The 17500-nt window shown below is 41.3% G+C and overlaps 2 protein-coding genes across 2 annotated transcripts; one reads left to right on the top strand and one right to left on the bottom strand.

Moving 5' to 3' along the window:
* Positions 1 to 250: 250 nt before the first annotated feature.
* LOC145469598 (uncharacterized) lies at positions 251 to 13192 on the top strand. Its single transcript, XM_081453353.1, has 13 exons — positions 251 to 792; positions 1504 to 1679; positions 3326 to 3549; positions 3845 to 3913; positions 4671 to 4742; positions 5227 to 5298; positions 6312 to 6463; positions 7786 to 7908; positions 8727 to 8849; positions 9303 to 9419; positions 10341 to 10496; positions 11467 to 11575; positions 12000 to 13192. Exons 3-13 carry the CDS (start codon positions 3371 to 3373, stop codon positions 12154 to 12156), a joined length of 1329 nt encoding a protein of 442 aa, XP_081309479.1. The 5' UTR covers positions 251 to 792; positions 1504 to 1679; positions 3326 to 3370; the 3' UTR covers positions 12157 to 13192.
* Positions 13193 to 13899: 707 nt separating this feature from the next.
* On the bottom strand, positions 13900 to 15735 carry LOC145469599 (G-protein coupled receptor 135-like). The gene has a single exon (XM_081453354.1). The coding sequence runs from the start codon at positions 15368 to 15370 to the stop codon at positions 14234 to 14236; it is 1137 nt and encodes a 378-aa protein (XP_081309480.1). The 5' UTR covers positions 15371 to 15735; the 3' UTR covers positions 13900 to 14233.
* Positions 15736 to 17500: the final 1765 nt, after the last annotated feature.

The raw sequence follows: 17500 nt of genomic DNA, 5'->3' as shown, positions 1-17500 counted from the left end.
TTAGACACGCTGGTTTTTCGGCCTTTCTGGGTCATGCTGTCTTGTTCCCTTGAAATATATGTCTGGATTTATGAAAACGGTGTTAAAGACTGAATCAGGTCTTTTTTGATCTTCATTTGTTTGTTTGTGTTTTTTTCTGCTTTCGCTATGACAGCAGCTTGTAAATCTTACCTAGCATGAAATGTAGAAACTCCTTGCCGCATGTTTCATTTATTTAGGTAATTTTTTTCATTATTTATCGACCCCCCCCCCCCCCGCCTTTTTCAATTTGCGTTAAGTTTAGCCCAGGCTACACTCCTCTGAATTCAGTTCGCGCGGTGACTCTGAAAAGGAGCGACCGATTAGCGTTCTGTATTTGCTGTCTAAAGGAAGTCTGCCCGAGGACATCATTAAGTCCAATGAAGGCCCAAGTCTAACGATTTGCTAGTAAGCGTCGTCCATTATCGTACGTGAGGCGGCCTGAGGAGATGTGTAAACTGTACGGGTCACATTTAGTCCCGTAACTGAGTAGGCCGTTTGCCCTGTGGCGATAATGTTGTGCTTGCTTTAGACAGCAAAACTCTTTAGCCACATCGATTTAGGGCTTAGACGTGCAATGGACTAGACATTTCTACCTGCTGTTGGCGTCATTTGCTCTGAACTTTGATGTAGCTAAAGACTTAGAAAAAAATCTGTTGAAATGTGGATGTGCCATTCCGCGCTCGACAAAATTGAAGTACATCCGGGACATTGCTATTTGCGAGCAAAACATGGCCACGAGCAGAGAGAAGAACATGAGTTCAAGCGCTGATCGTGAGTAGAATTTCCTTGTTTTATCAATTTTAGGCGTTCTCGGCTTAGCTGACTATCAGAACTGTCTGTGATTCGCCAGCGCGGAAGAAATTTATTTACGTGGCTTCCGGGCGATAATTGAGGAAACGACAACATGTTGAGTGTTCGCTTACTGCTATCTATGGCCTAGTTTGTTTGAAGTTCAATCGATTCTCGATTTAGGAAGCTCTTGTTCAGTCCATTTAGGACGATTCAGGCCTTTAGAAAGTGATAGATTAGCTCTCCGCCGCGGTTTTGATATCTGTATGTTCATGTTGACTTAGACTCCAATTTCATGGTAAAAGCACTCTTAATTAAATTGTACAATTCACGATTCAACGAAAAGACGGTGAATTTAGTCTTCCTGGCCTCAAAAGGCATACAGGAGAGTTATTTGCTGTTTTTTGAGCTACGATAAGCCGCCTGGGAAGCTAGCTCTAGGACAGAATTGTATCAAGGTTATCAGTGACAAGTAAAATTCTATGGCTATGTTTTTGCGAATCCGGTCAGATATATATTGCGGTGTTCAGAACCCCGCAAGTTCCCCCTCGTCAAACTCTCACCAGTTTTAAATCCGGCTGCAGCGATCTCTTCTAACGCATGTTTTATAGTATAAACACACGGCATCCACGGAAAGCAGGCATTTTCACGAGCTGATATCATTATGTTGTAGTTATTAGTTTCCATTGTCAGTTTAGAATGGTATCAGAATGGTTCCCTTCTGCTCCAAGAATCCATCATTAGAATTAGCTGTTGGAATGTTGGAGGCTGGGGAAGAGTCAAGAGAACTGGAGAGGAACCACAGCGGAAGAACCGACGCGGTCAGTTCATCTGTCTTGGAGTGGCACCCGAAAGGCAGCGCAGGACTGGTTCAATTGCAGAAATGCTTTGATGGCCTTTATAAAGTGACTTTAAGCCTCGGTGTGGGAGGCGCGGTGGCCTCATGGTTAGTGCGCTCGTCTCCGGATCGAGCGGTCCGGGTTCGAGCCCTGGCCGGGGACATTGTGTTGTGTTCTTGGGCAAGACACTTCACTCTCACAGTGCCTCTCTCCACCCAGGTGTATAAATGAGTACCGGCGAACTTAATGCTGGGGGTAACCCTGCGATGGACTAGCATCCCATCCAGGGGGGATTAGAAATACTCCTAGTCGCTTCATGCTACAGAAACCGGGATAAGCTCCGGCCTGATGGGCCACTTGGCTCGCATGCAGACTTTTTAAGCCTCATGCGTCTTATGGAGCTAATTGCTGCGGAGCGAGCGTAGCGAGCGAGCAGCAACATAATCAGGATTTCAGAAGAATATATAGAAGGGGGTACGAATTCTGGAATTCATCACTTTTTACCAGAATGCATTGCATTTAACCAGAGTGTACTGCGCCACTTTTTACCAAAGTGCGTTACGCCGCCCCACGAACAACACGAAGACGTCCACCTGTCGTCCTTTTTCGCGTGGGTTTCAGTGAGAAAGATTAGTGGTTTTGTTTTGTTCTGATTTGCCTGTAAAACGATGTGAAGGAGATCGTGCTTGACTTTCACAACTCTTGCTTTCGTTCTTAATGCACTATGTGAAAGTTTGTAGGGCTGGACGATTAATTGTGACATCGTAATTTTAAACTTAGTATTTCATTTCTTAGCAGTCTCAACTACTAGGTCGAATTCTTACGCGAAGAGAAATCGTTGTTACTAAAGCTTGTAGAATAATGAACGAAAACCGTAGAACACGCTAATTTCATATATTTTGCGATCTATTCCTTTTCATCCAAACATGAATTTAAGCTAACATTTTAGCATTTTCACACATCGCGATGGACGCGTCCCACAATCTGTCAACGTTCTAGAGACATTTATGCATATCAGTACAGAATTTATGGGTTAGATTTCTGCTCCTACAATTTCCACATCTTTCGGTTTTCGCGATCTGGTAAAGGGGAGGTTGATGTGTATCGTTTTATGTCCAAACATAGTTTAGATCACCATGCGCTATTTTGCCACGATCCGTTGTTGCACTTCGCCATCGATGCGTCATCATGCATGAAGTTGTGGATGAATCACCGCATAAAATGTGTCACTATCAACAGAATGTGCCGCAGCTTTACTATCTTTTAGATACCCTAGTCTATCGAGTGAAGATTTGGTCATTCAGTCGAGGGAAGAGAGGAGTACCGAGAATTACTGCCCGACCGTATTCGGCATTTCTACGTTAAAGCATCGGAGAACTTTCCGATTCGTGCACCAATCATGAGATAGCGCGCGCACTTAATTGCCACTAAGCAGTCTTCGATAGAATGACTGCAGACACAGTCTAATCTTAGAGAATATTAGTAGTGAAAAAAAGCAAGAGAATAGCCGATTAGCACCCCTGTCACGTGAGTCATGACCAGGGCTAAAAAATTCGAAGGCAATATTAACCGACTAGAACGTAATCTTCAGTAACGCCAGACCCTGGTAACACAGTGCGCGTGACCTTATTCGCTCGCCTTGTGTGTCATTATCGAATCTTTTGTGACGTCAGCAGTGCACAGAACGCTAAAAGATTTTGCTGAAAGCCAAGAGAGTGAGGATGAAGAAATGCTACTGTCTGGCATATTTTCTGTTTCTCTCATGTGCGATTTCTTTCTCTCTGGGAGATGTGCAATGTAAAAAGAGCCCGTCGACGCTTAAATACAGCTGCAGTTCTTCAGCAGGCTCGTTGTCTTCCTTGAAACTCAAGCATCTCGTCTCACCAGCCGCTGTTGAACTGTAAGTATAACAACAGAACTAGGGTGTCAGACATTTAGCTTGTAGATGCTGTGGTTCAATTTAACCCTCGCTACAATTTGATTTCTTCTTTCTTTTTTGGTGTAGGTAATATATTATAATGCATATGAAACAAACGAAAATACTAATTTGTATCAAGGGAGTTTTGAACCACATCACAGAAATCATTTCAGCAATAATATAATGTGCTTGATTTGATATGATCAAAGAAAAAACACATAGAAGTGGTTATCGGAATTTACTGACGTTAGATCTCTGTTTTATTCTCTCTTTTAAGGGATCTTAGCAAGAACAAGCTTTCCCTTAGGGATGGTTGCTTCAGTACGTTCAAAAAGCTGCAAACTTTGTGAGTAATAGTTTTTCTCAAATTCATCAAGTTCGAGCACAGGTGCTCTTAATTGAGCCAGGGAAACGAAGGGAATTTCAAACCTTCCGTTTAGCATCTGTTGAACAATCCTCTAAATGTGTCAAGTTACTATATTACAAGAAAAAAATGTGGTATAGTCAATTAAAAGACCACTTGTATAGCGTTATGTCCAATTACCCGTATAGCGTCCGTTATACTTGCGAACCTCCCGTGAGCGCACATCCGTGAGACCAGAATAAATGCCCACTTAGATGAGGTGTTCAGTTATGGGAAGTGAAAAGTGTAGTGTTTGTATGAGCTGAGATCACGCGGAAATGTCCATCACGTATAAATAAATTACAATATTTAGAGAGGAAGCCACATCAGCCTTAGGTGGTTTGCATGCAGGTCCTCTCTCCTGGTTGAATTGGAATTTGGACATGTTGGTTTTTGTGGCGGGAGGAAAACCGGAGAACCCTGAGAAAAACCCTCGGAGCAAGGCGAGAACCAACAACAAACTGAGCCCACATATGGCACCGGGTCGTAATCGAGCCTTGGCCGCATTGGTGGGAGGCGAGCGCTCTCACCACTGCGTCATCCCTCCTCCTGATGATCTACAGAAGTTGTCCGTCAGCGAAGGTTTCATTGTACTATCGCCTTTTCGCTTTCTATCGAACATCCCAAATACTCTTAACATCGTCGAACATCTCTGTCTGCGCTAATTGAGCAACTTATGTGTATTGTGTACTCGTTTCAGGAATTTGTCAGGTGGAGGTTTATCTATAATATCAAGGCACATCTTGAGCGGACTCACATCTTTAAAAACTCTGTAAGCATTTTTTAGATTCAATCTTCATGAAATCATGTCTGTTTTCTGTTTCCATGTGACTTGATTGCTTTCCTTTCCTGTGAATATAACTAGTGCCTTTTAGTTGTTGTAGTTTATTACTGGTGCAATAACGTCATCCTCTTCATTCCATAATTGTCATGTGGAAGGCCGGTGGCCTCATGGTTAGTGCGCTCGACTCCGGATCAAGCGGTCCGGTTTCGAGCCCTGGCCGGGGACATCGTGTTGTGTTCTTAGACAAGACTCTTTACTCTCGCAGTGCCTCTCTCCACCCAGGTGTATAAATGGGTACCAGCGAATTTAATGCTGGGGGGTAACCCTGCGATGGACTAGCATCCCATCCAGGGGGGAGTAGAAATACTCCTAGTCGCTTCATACTACCCCTGTCATTGACCAGTCTCTCACGGTTTTCCCGCGCTTTCCACTAGCTTACATGTTACAGCGTTTTTCTTTTATTCTTCATTAGGGATCTGTCTAATAATCGATTTGAAAATTTGCCGCCCGATGTTTTCGATGGCCTGGAAAATTTGGCTGAAGTGTAAGTAAAAAAGTCAAACAAAGCCGACCAATTACAAGTTAAAAGCAAGTTAATGTATTGTAACGTTACAGTGGCAGTGGGGTTTTGGTTACAAAACAAAGATCATGAAGTCCAATAGACCATTTTCGTATTCTTGGTATTGGACCGGAACTAGCTTGCAACTGAGGCTAATGCTAACACCTTTTCTCCTAAGAATATTGCTTTTCAGGCCGAATCTGAATATTCTTATTTTTCTACCGATTTTATTTCTGTGAATATGTCTGTTTCCGAATGTATACAGTGTCTGGATCGGGGGGGGGGGGATGTTACTCCCTTATATGGGCTATATAGGTATGTGCGACCCCAAAGGGTATGGTTTTTCAGCCGTTTCGGTCATAAATAGGGTATCGATTTTAGCTGATTTTAGCCATTGTGGTCATAAATAACGTATGGTTTTTGCACTCTAGCCTTGTTATGGGTATGTTTTTTTAAGAAGAAGTCACTTTTTCATCATTATCGAAAAGAAAATCAGCAAAACCCTTCGCAAATTATGTTTACGGCAATTTAACATTGGTCTGAACTAGGGAACTAATTTTAATGCAGGTCTGAAACAAGGTTTTGATTTTAGGGTCAGGTCATAAATAGGGTTTGGAATTTTTGGTGGGAGGCGGGCCGCACACCCCTACCCAATTTTACTGGAAGTACCCCCCGGGGTCTGGATGGTGTTTAAGTATTTGGAGCCAGTCTGCAGGCTGATGTGACGCACATAACTTTTTGCAGAAATGCTATTAGCATCGAACATACGGTAGTACTAATGCTGTTTTTGTTATTTTTTGGCTAGTTTAGAAAGGATGAATTTTATACGGTTTAATTGTATTGTATTAATTGTATTGTATATTCCTTTCAAAACCTTAAGATCGTGCTTATTCTTAAAAGATTCTTAAAATTTCGCAAGCCTCGATATTTTTATAAAGTATATTGTGGTAAACAGTGCACTATAATGGAAAGCGTTTTTTTTTTCTTGCTTTCCACAGTCGCCTTCAAAACAATAAATGGAACTGTCACTGCGACGAAGGCTTGCGAGCGTTGACAACAAGACGAAACATAAGCTTGGGTCCCGTGCCGGCCAAGTGTCACAAACCTCTCATGTTCAAGATACGCAAGATCCTGATTAATGAGCATTGTTGTAAGGAAATCATGAAAACAAAAATATTGAGCTAATTAGTTAGGTGTAGAAGCCAAAATAACTAGTAGTACATGAATACATTTTCTACACAATGAATGTGTGATCAGTTCCATATATGGAAAACGTTCACGTCCATTTCAAGAAGAATATCGACAATAAGAATGAGCACGATTCTCTCTTCCCAGAGGATCAGGTGGGGAGAATCCGCTGAGCGATGTGAGTGCAGGCACAGTGCTACGTGAAGGGCGACGGTGAGACCGACTTTGCAAATGCACTGACTTCGCACAGCGGATTTCTACAAGGTTCGTTTGAGCCTCTGTGGAGGAGAAAGTGATTGCGACAGGTGAAGGAAATTTACATGAAACCAGAGGGGAACTCTCATCAGAAGGGACGAGGTATTCGTCGGAAATTTTAAAATGAACTCGCACAACTGTCAAAACAACAAATCTTCGCATGGGGAGGGGGGGGGGGGGGTGGCAGGTAAACAATGGAGGAGAGAACAAGACTCGATTGAAATCCCCCCAGGGGTACTTACAAAGTTTTGTACGGTGAGGTTCCGCCACGAGGTCCAACCCCTTGTATAGCACTTTGACAGAAAATGTATCCCTTTGTTATATCTTTTATAGAGATAAAGTACTATTTTCATGTATGTATACCAGCAGCATTTTCATTTGCGGTCCCTTGCTTCATTGGATTTACATAAGAACAGTGCATCCCTTTTCCAAACCATTGGAGTGAGATCAATGAAAAATACTACAGGGAAACATCAAACATTTCCAGGAGAGATATTAACCAAAACAAATATTATTCATTCAGTTCCCTTTCATGTTATACCTAAATGACAAATTTCCCTGCCCTTTCATGTACGTCAACTTGTGAAATCCTTACCCTTTTATATCCCTTAAAGGAGCACAGTCGCGGTTTGCGCATATCGAAACGTTTAGCCTCAATTTTTCAAATTCATCGTTTGTAATCAGTGTTAATCGTCTCCGTCCTTAGCCATCCTTGTTCCTTTATGGTTTATCATTATGTCTTTGGTGTATTTCTATCTTATCAAATTGTTATTTTCAGGTTTCCTACCATTTAAAGGTAATTTTGTATGTGGCCAAAATAACTCAAAATACCGTTGCTGAGCTCCTTTAAGCCTGAACCTATAACCTCCGCCCCTCCCAGGGGTGACATCCTTCTTTAGTTCAGGCGCGTATATCTAAGGAACAAACCATCAGAAGAAACAGTACCTTAATTTTGGCACGTCGTGCGACCTTGCACATTCCGATCGACGTTTAAACACTTGTTTTACTCTTGCACTGAAATGTTTTCAGTGGTAGATGAGTGTTTGGAAGAAAATGATTGTGATGACATGGCGACGTGTACAGACCAGCCGTTCACTTACACCTGCAGGTGTAACACAATAGGATTTCATGGCACAGGGAAAGAATGTACAGGTCAGAATGAAACAGTTGCAGGCGAGGTATCTATTGCGAATCGCGAATCATCTCCCCAGTCACGCCACTCACTATATACTTAACAATTAGACCCGCAACCCGCAAGGGCTACGGGTCAATAGTCCATTAGGCGAAGCCGAATGGGCTTTAGACCTGTGGCCCTTGAGAGCGAAGGGTCTAATTGTTTTAGTATCACCCAACTAGTCGGACAGAAAAGGCAACAATAAAGTTAGCAAATGCAAGTTGAAGAAATATTTATTTGGGAATAAAACGAAAGAAAGCGTCACGCTCGATTGCGCCAATTTCGCTACTCGAGGACTATTACTAATAGTCCTCTAGTAGCGTAGCCAATCAAAATGCAGGATGTGCATTAGTCCACTAGTTGGGTGATACTAATACAGAATAGCTGGTACGTGGCAGGGTAGCCAATCGAGTTACAGTTTTTGTTAAACAGCAGTTGGTCTCGACCAATCGCTGACAGACAACGATCGTGCGCGCTTTTCCCTTGGTTATTTTGAACACAAAAAATTTAACCATTAATAGTGTTGGTTATTTTGAGTATAACATATATAATAAATGAGCGTTAAAAGTATTATGAAAGTTGTCCTAATGGGATTGAATTTCTTTGAGAGAACCACACTGTAATTAATTTTATATTTAGTTTAAAGAGCTTTGCTACGATACATCAGTATCAATTCCTGCAACGTTTATTTCTGTAACAGAAATAGTTGTCCCCAATTAGTTTTTTTAAGCTAAATACTAATGACACTTAAATAAAGTCTTTCGTAACACTTTTTGGGTTTGCTTAATATCCACAGACATCAACGAATGCAACCTCATTAACGACTGTTCGAATATAGGCGGCCAATGCATCAACACACATGGGAGTTATGAGTGTTCCTGCCTGGAAGGTTTCACAGGAAATGGCAAAACATGCGTAGGTAATTACTTGACTCAAGATGCCGCCATGAGTGGTTTTTGTGTTACACTGCAAAACAACGACTGGAAATATAGCTATCGTAAAGTTCAAAACTAGCATGCAGGCAGAGCCAATCACGTCCGTGGCAATTAATGCAACGAACCAATCAGAGTGTAGAGAAAAAACCACGGGAAAACATGACACTTGTGGTGTAGCGAAAACGCGGTAATACGTGTCACATATGGCAAGGGCGGGAAAACATGTAACAGTCTTCGAGAAATGCGGGAAGCTTGGCTTTGCCCTTCATTGGCTTAGAAGACTTCACCTTCAATCTGATTGGCTAAGGCACGCTGTAAACGTTTTGTGGCGGGAAAACCTTTAAGCACTGTGTTATTAGCGAAACAGTCACGTTCGGAGAGGATTGTATGAATCTGGCGTAATTCCCGAGTAACTCTTGATGGTTTATTTGTCTTAGACGTAGACGAATGCCAGTCTCACGATTGCGACCAAGGAGAATGTACCAACACTGCAGGCAGCTTCTCGTGTGAATGTTATGACGGATATGAAGAGAATAATCAACGTGTGTGTGTTGGTAAGTAGAAATAAAAGCTTTTTCGGAGCAAAGTAGCTTAACAAATACTTATTTCCAGTGTCCTTCGCATGACATCGGGTGGTACTGCTACTCCTCTTGGAGTGGGGCTAGTCGCAGGTCAACCCCCATCCCTCCCCACTTAGTATGTCTTCACTCAGGTTTTCCTAACCGTTTGCTGGCGCCCTGCACTGTGAGAGTAAAGTGTTTTACTCAAGAACACAACACAGTGACCCCTGTCGTGGTTTTACATTATTTTCTCTCTTCACTTTCCACGCTGATATGTGTTGTGTTTGTGCCTAGCTGTGACGTAACGTGATAACCTCTAGGGCAGAGGCCTTTTCATCGGTAGATACTACTTAAAGGCAGAAATCTCTCTAAAGTGGGCACCACTCCAGTTTGAAAGCAAAAGCCATTCTAAGCCATAGTTAGTGTGACGCCTCGCTGGCTTTACAAACTCAATAAAGGTAGAGGTCAAGCCAGGCTCTTTCATAATACAGACAAGCACTGATCAGAGGCAGACACTTCTGTTTGGCAGCCAAACTACCATGATGAACATTCACAGCTGTTGCTGAAGTATCCGCTTTATTAGGATTGGGCAATTTTCTCCCCTTCTCTTTTTTTCTCTCTCAGTTTCTCACCTTTCGGCTGTGCATGAGTTTTTCTGTTTACCAATGGCCTAATCAAGAATTTTTCTTTAAGTCAAACACAGGAATTGGATAATAGAAAGCACGTGCTCAATTTTTTCCCGACGGCTCTTCTTGCACGATTTTTTTGCAGCCGTTTTTTGCTGCGCAGGATTTTTTTTTGGAAATTTCCAACCCGCCCCCTCAAAAAAATAGTGGTCCGTCCCTTGGTGATACTCTCAGCTCTGCTCTCAATTTAGTCGACTTGGAATAAACTACTCGACGTTTTTCTCTCCAGATATCGATGAATGCAAATCTGACTACAACAACACTTGTGACGCCATTGAACATAGCTATTGCTTCAACCTTGAGAAGTTTTACCCAGGCGACGACGGTTATCATTGTTTGTGCGAAACTGGGTATAGAAAAGTTGGAAAAAGCTGCGTTCTTGAAGGTCAGCAGACGTGTGTAACAACTTCGCGCGCATAGCACTTTGGAGTTTCACAAACCCCGCTGAGTCCCTCGTTTAGACCAGACAAGTTGCTAAGCAGGTCATAATGACGTATCAGGACGTCACTATGCTGACGTGACAACTTTGGGAGTACTTAACTGGATAAACAAATAATTCTACGTGAAAAACGTTTCGAGACACCAACATGACAAGAACCGATAAAGCATGATCGCAACAGTGAACGAAACAGCTGTCCACTGCTGCGATTCTGCTTTATCGGTTCTTGTCATGTGGGTGCCTCGAAACGTCTTTCACGTAGTATCAGCCTTGTAGTCTATTGTTTGTCATTACATTTTTTTTTTGGCTGATCAGATCTCTTTTAGATCCTACGTTGGCAGCGTATTTCGTATGCGGTCCCTTGCAGTTCTGGTTTCTCATTAAATAACTGGATAATGCATAGGAAACCCTTTGAATGCTACAAGGAAATTCTTCATATGCGCGTAGCTCGGGCATCATTTTATATATGGGTTATTGACCAAGCGCGAGGTCAAGATGGCTGGATATTGGCAAAGTTTTTTTTGTGTGTGTTTATGGACCGAGACGAAGTCGATGTCAGTAAAAACGGGTACCAAAAAAGAAAAAGAACAATATCTAGCCATCTTGGTCGAACAAGCTTGGTCAATAAAGGATTTATTACAAGGAAAAAAAACCAATATCCTTGCGGGACATAGCGGGTAATCCCGAGTTGGCAAGATAGCGCCATCTTGCCCGATCGGGTAGCCAATCACAGTGCAGGATTCAGTTCATCTTGTCCACTTACGGAGCTAGCCATATAATAATGAAATTTCTTACCATTATACCGTACGCTACAGTTGAAAATACCGCTCCTGCGATATTTCAATTTTCTGAATTTGACATTTAACTTTGTCGAAGCGGTAAAATATTATTTATAACGCGCTACACATTGTTTCAGGTAACATGAAGGGGCTGATTAAAATCATTGCAATGATCAGTGGTGGATTCGTTGGTATTCTCTTTTTGATCATTATCTCTACCGTGATATTCCGCAAATGGCGAAACAGGTGAGGACGGAAAAGTAATCCGTGATCTTGTCTGGTAACAATGAAGCGAGGCTGATTACAGCGTAGAAAACTTAACGTGACAGCGACCAGCCTTACTGCCATTCGAAGGCCAGGTCACTGAGCAGACAACTGTGAAATGGTTTATTGTTTACTAAATGCACCTGATGATGACCTCAGATGAAACTCAAATCCAAATGTTTGCGGATTGGCCAATGTCACATGCAAAACGCATGACCCTGAACAATAGGCAAAATCCAGAATATCGTGCGCTTGTCGCGATAAGGAGATTGAGGACAGGCAAAAACTGTCCCGCAGAAAATACATGGCCAAACTATGTTAAAAATTAACAGCGTATGGGAATGTCTTGTATTTACACGCACTTGCGTAGGAATCTTTGGTAAATGTTAAGGACTTGTTTTTACAGGACGCCTAAGAAGGAGAAGAAAGAAGAGACACCGGTCGTCATGGCTCCTGTTGTTGGTATGGATCCCCTTGTAGACTTCGGCTTCCTGGGAATGCCTCAAGCTGAGCAAGGGGAACAAGGCGAGGAGGAATGGGGAGAGCTTGACGATGATGAGTAGGACTTGGAATGAGTCGCCACTGCCAAACTATAATCGAGTTTCCTTTCACTGTGAATAATTGGAATCTCTTGTGAATAAAGCTGAACATCAGGCCCTTGGATAATTTTGCTTTATTTACTGAGTAGCAGCTTTAATTCACTGCTGAACTCTCACCTGCAAAGTTGAAGAGGGGTTGGGGTGGTGGAAGGCAAACAAACAGATCATCATAAATTGTTTCACGTTTTTTATCGCAGTAACATCAAATATCACTCACCAAATTTCCCACAACAAAGTCAATCTTGTGTGGTATTAATAACGCGAACAAATGGTACAGAAAATTCTGGTCGTCCCGGTATTAAAAATCGAGAAAACAAGGACCTCCGAGGACATTACATTTGCTCTAGAAAAATTTCATTTGTTTTCCCACCAAAGTCATTATCAATTTTCATCAACGGTGTCATGGACGCGTTTTCCATACAAATGATAAATGCCGTATCCAGCCCAATATTTTTGTAAGCTTCCATTCCTTCTTGATTTATGCATGGTAGGCATGTCGCAATATCGTAAATATGTCGAAATATTGGTAATTTATAGGGTCATTGCCTTCTAATTTTAGCACGCACACCAAAACAAAACAAAAAATCAAAAAGGAAAAAGAAATAAACCAGGAAATTACTTGTCAACCAAAAAAATGATTTTGATTTTTCAGTTCTAAAATTATCAGCCGAAAAACAGGAACCATTGGGGAAGAGTGTAACATCTAGTTGCAGACTGCGTTCGCAAATGAAAGTTGTAATAATTCAGCCGTAAATTGGGAGAAATTTAACGCGAAATACATATTTTGCTTGATGTACGATAATTTTTGTCGCGTAACTCAATTTTTTCCGATCTGTAGATGATAGGGATAGAAATCCTGTTGAAGAACTGAAAACCAAAAGCAAATATACATTTCCTTATCAGCTGCTCCATTAGAGTAAATTAGGCAGGAAAAAATCACAAGCGCAAGTTCATTTACTAAGATTTTAATTTTAATTATTTTCGCAAAAAATATCACTGATTTATATTACAATTTCTCTCTCATAATTTTCTTATGGTACAAAACAGTTTACCGTTCAGTAACCTTTTCGAATTTTTACAAACTTGCATATATATTTCGCATGAATAAATTTTAGTTTTTCTTTCTTGATCAGTTAAATCTATTTGGTTAATTGTATATTTGAATTTACGGTTGGTTTATTCACAACGCAAAATTTTCATTCCGTTTTTTTAACCGAAAAGGGTTTCGGTCGACGGAATTTTTCTTCTATTAAGGAAGTTTTTTGTTTTATTTTATGTATCTCACCATTAGAAAAACGACATTAAAATTACGAAACGCCATTCTCACTCTGGCAGTTTAAAACTTAGGTGAAAATGGCGGTTAAAAATCGGTGCTTTCAACGAATAAAAAAAATTCAACTGAGCTTCATATGTGGCAAGTACCACCTTCGTCGAACCTCCCGCGACTTTTTTAAAAAGAGAAAAGTGTTTTCTTTTTAATTGCAGCTCAAAATGAGTTGTTTTCCGTGCATTTTCAGGGCCTGTTTGGATAGAATAATGTAGATAATGATGCAAAGTCGTTATTGAAAATTTAGTTATTTACTCAAGCGAAAATCGAAAAAGGACCCACGGACGTAATTGACTGTACACTAGCGCTTAAGAATTAATTGTCTTGAAAATTTCGTTCACGTGAAAACGATTGGAAACTTAACTTTTCACTGGGTGGGTAACGATATTTCTAATGACAATTGAGCAGTATTTGAAATGAGAAAAAAAAAAAAAATAAAAACACTTTGGCAGGTGCATAATGCCATTGCAGTTATAATAGCTCACATTTACCGAAATATCACACGGCCGGGCTCCAAAACCTCTAAACGCACGCATTAATTGACTGGGGATAACTTTTTGTTCTGTTATTCAAGATATGTTTTTCAATAAGCACTTTTCAAAATTCAGGGAAGCAAGTTTATTCAATAAAAAACACCTGTCGGCCGTCTTGACAAGCTAGCAAAATACAGCGCCGAAATGTTTAATACGGAATATTGCCTTGCGTTAAAGCTCGTTAACATGAAGATGTAGTTTGAGTTTCTTCGCTTCGACTAGTATCATATATGGAAGCACATTTCGTTCTTTGTACCCAAGTCATTGGCTTTGTTGAAGTGTTTTCACCTTTTTCTGCAGTCTTTTTAAAATGAACTCTTTTCTTCCCATGCGAACGCGTGTTCGGTCGAAATATTATACTAAAGCGAGGATTTCTGAGCGCGTACATCAGAGGATTAATACAGGATGACGCGAAAGCCAGACAAATGCTGACAACTTTAGCTCTTAAAAAAGACAAATGGCGGTCGTTTTGCTTCAGCCGGGAAGATAAATATAGCGATGTTATGCATAGAGGAAGCCAGCAACAGAGGTGAAGAACCGAGATAATAAACAAAGTTCTTGTAGTTTTGATTTCGGCAAAAAAACGAATCGTTCCTGTGTTTCCAGTACCCATTGGTCGAATACCATGAAATCCACTCCATAGTGGCTTGGTCATTTTTACAAACAGTGCAGCCATTAATGCCATCGGAAGCAAAAAGCACACAAGAATATAAACAATGTTGAGGATTCGTAGAGTCGCTGTTTTGTGAGAGCTTAGTAAAGAAAAACAGGCTAGACTCGAGCCGCCAAAGTCAGAAGCAGTGGAGCAATTAGTTGAACTTCCCTCCAGCAGTGTCCATAAAACAGCAAAGATCAGAGCCAAAATACTTGCAGCAGATATCAGCTTACCGGTCGCTTTGGCGGAAATTTTCTTCCTGCCGGAATTATTAATTACATAGTAACGTTCTATGGTGAGCAAAGTTAACGCTAAATTCGAAAGAGCCGCGAACAACTGGAAAGAAAATCCAATGAAAACGCACAACCATTGTGTCTTTCCCGCGGAGGAACTTGAAATTCTTAGATACGGTGGAATGGAGAACAGCGTAAAGAGTAGCTGAATAATAGCCATGTTCACGAAATAAGCGTTTGTCACGGTGTGAAGCTGGTAATGTCGTGAAACGATCACACAGACTGCGCCATTACCTAAAATGCACAGGATTAATATGATGACGAGACAAGCCAGAATCGCTTCGGTGGATTTTGGAGACATATACTCACAAAGCGACGAATCAGAATTGTTATGTTCGAAGACAGATATGTTAGAGTGTGAAACTTCCATTTGTACGTCTTTAATACGAAAACTTGACGAAGATGGTCGTCGACCTTGTAAACGTGTTCCGCCGTGCAGTTGCTGAGGGAAAATGGCGTTTGCGCCTTAACCGAGCATCCATTTAAAAAGCAACTCATACAACGAACACAATATTGATATATTCTTCGAGGGCGGATTGCTGTGTCTATGTTATGTCCACGACTCAGGTAGTTACATGTGATCATGAAATTGCGTGGTGCCGTCTCCAAACCAAACCTGTATTGTATTAATTCAACGGAGCGCCCGAAACCACTTGCAGCTGTTCTTGTTATTCAAAACGCGAAAGTGTTGATCTCCGCAGTGGACGAAATTTAAATATTGAATTTGCCTGTCGCATGAATACAAGTGACGTCAAGGTTTAAAAAAACAGTGTGGAACAATATTGCTGAATAAACATGGTCAATTTCTGTGTACTTTTCATTTATAGTCAAGTGGCTTTGTCCACAATTTCGGGAAGACGGCTTGCCCCGCCGCAAAACGAGAAACTGAAAAATTCTTTTTGTTGTTGTTGTTGGTGTTTTTTGATTCTGTTTCAACTACTGTTGGCGCGCGCGCGGAGTCCTTTGTTTGTATCCCAATGTATACAGCGAAAATTCAAATGTACAGCCGTCGAACATTTGCAACTGAAGATGTCATAGGAATGTCGAAACATGTTTTGTAAAATAAAAAAATGTTGTTTCCTTTTTGAAAATTGTTTGGTAATTACTGTTAGCAATTTTTTAATTATCCTCTCGTTGGATTTCGCGAATCTGTGGGAAAGCTATCATTTACAGACAATAAAACTTTGTATTTTAAGGCGGCATTTTCTTAAAATTTGAAAACGAGGCAACCAAACTCAAGGTTTATAGCCTTCAGAATTTAACTTTTTTCATTCACTTAAAGTTTCGATGTCCATAGTTTTTGAAAAGCGAGATTGATGATCAATTAAAAGTTTTCGCCACACGGCGAGGTTTGTATACATACACCAGTGCAGATGAACTGTGACTTGAAAAATATTCCGTAACATTGGGGGCCTCCCGGGGAGAGCGAGGAGGAGGGGGGTTAGCATGTTTCTTTGATCCCTTGAAAATTTCACTTTCCCCCCTTGCTTCCCTATCAATTTCCTTCAAATTGTTCCCTTGAAATAAATGATCATGTTCATGCCTGATAGGCCCTAAATGTTGCACACGTTCACATTTTCCCTCGACAACTTCTCCCACTCAGAGTAGACTTCCCGACCCCCAACCTGCCCCTCCACGCCCCGCTAGTTCCTAGCTCCTTAGTCCCCGTCCACACTAAGACGGAGGAATTTGAAAACGGAGCTTATTTCTCCGGTTAGGCTTCAGCCTGCACACTAATCCGTCACGAAAACGAAGCTTTTCAGAAACACTCTTCAAACCGGAGGAATTTGAAAACGCCGGCTTTGCGTTTTAGTGTGGACGGAAATCATTTTGAAAACGAAGCTTCGCCCTTCTCGAAAACGATGAGGTTACGATATTCCCCTTCCCGAGTTTTCCTCAAACACAAATCCAAAATGACCGGTGATTGTTGCGTTTTCAAAGTTCTCCGGCGTAGTACGAACGGGAAACATTTGATGCGCTTTCGGAGTGAAACCTCTGTTTTCAAATTCCAACCGCATGGTGTGGGCGGGGCCACAGAATGTCCGTCTTTGGGGGCGACCTGATTTACAAAGTTCTTCATAATCAGCCAAACGAGACAAGACCAGACAATAGATAAACTGAGAACACAAACACTGCCCCTAACCCGTAGAACATGTACAAAAGATGTGAAGATTAATAAGAACGAATAGAGATAGAAGTCTTAAAGTGGTGCAGATCGACTGCGTCTGATAAAGTTCAAGACAATTATACTTCAGGAAATGGGAATTCTTAAAATACCTTTCCCTTTTCCGTGCGCATTGTGCGCTTATTGCCGGTTTTGCTTGTGTGTTTTCACGTTCTTGTTTAATTTATGGCGATTTACTTTTATTAGCAAGGGTAGAAATATAGCCATAGGCAACAACTGGCAATGTAATAATCAATATACCTATAGCCATAGGCAGCAACTCGCTTTATCACAATACGAAAAGCTTCACTACCTGTGTCCGGAATTATTTCAAGA

This window comes from Orbicella franksi, chromosome 15 (genome assembly GCF_964199315.1).
Source record: "Orbicella franksi chromosome 15, jaOrbFran1.1, whole genome shotgun sequence".
NCBI classification, from domain to species: Eukaryota; Metazoa; Cnidaria; class Anthozoa; order Scleractinia; family Merulinidae; genus Orbicella; species Orbicella franksi.
Note: the sequence above shows the minus strand (reverse complement) of the source record. Positions and strands in the feature narration are given on the sequence as shown.

Excerpts from the sequence above, each read along its gene's own strand:
- LOC145469598 (XM_081453353.1), top strand. The coding sequence starts at position 3,371 with ATGAAGAAATGCTACTGTCTGGCATATTTTCTGTTTCTCTCATGTGCG. Across the intron at positions 5,299-6,311 it reads CTGGAAAATTTGGCTGAAGT|TCGCCTTCAAAACAATAAAT; the intron begins GTAAGTAAAAAA and ends TGCTTTCCACAG. Across the intron at positions 8,850-9,302 it reads AAATGGCAAAACATGCGTAG|ACGTAGACGAATGCCAGTCT; the intron begins GTAATTACTTGA and ends TATTTGTCTTAG.
- LOC145469599 (XM_081453354.1), bottom strand. The coding sequence starts at position 15,370 with ATGGAAGTTTCACACTCTAACATATCTGTCTTCGAACATAACAATTCT.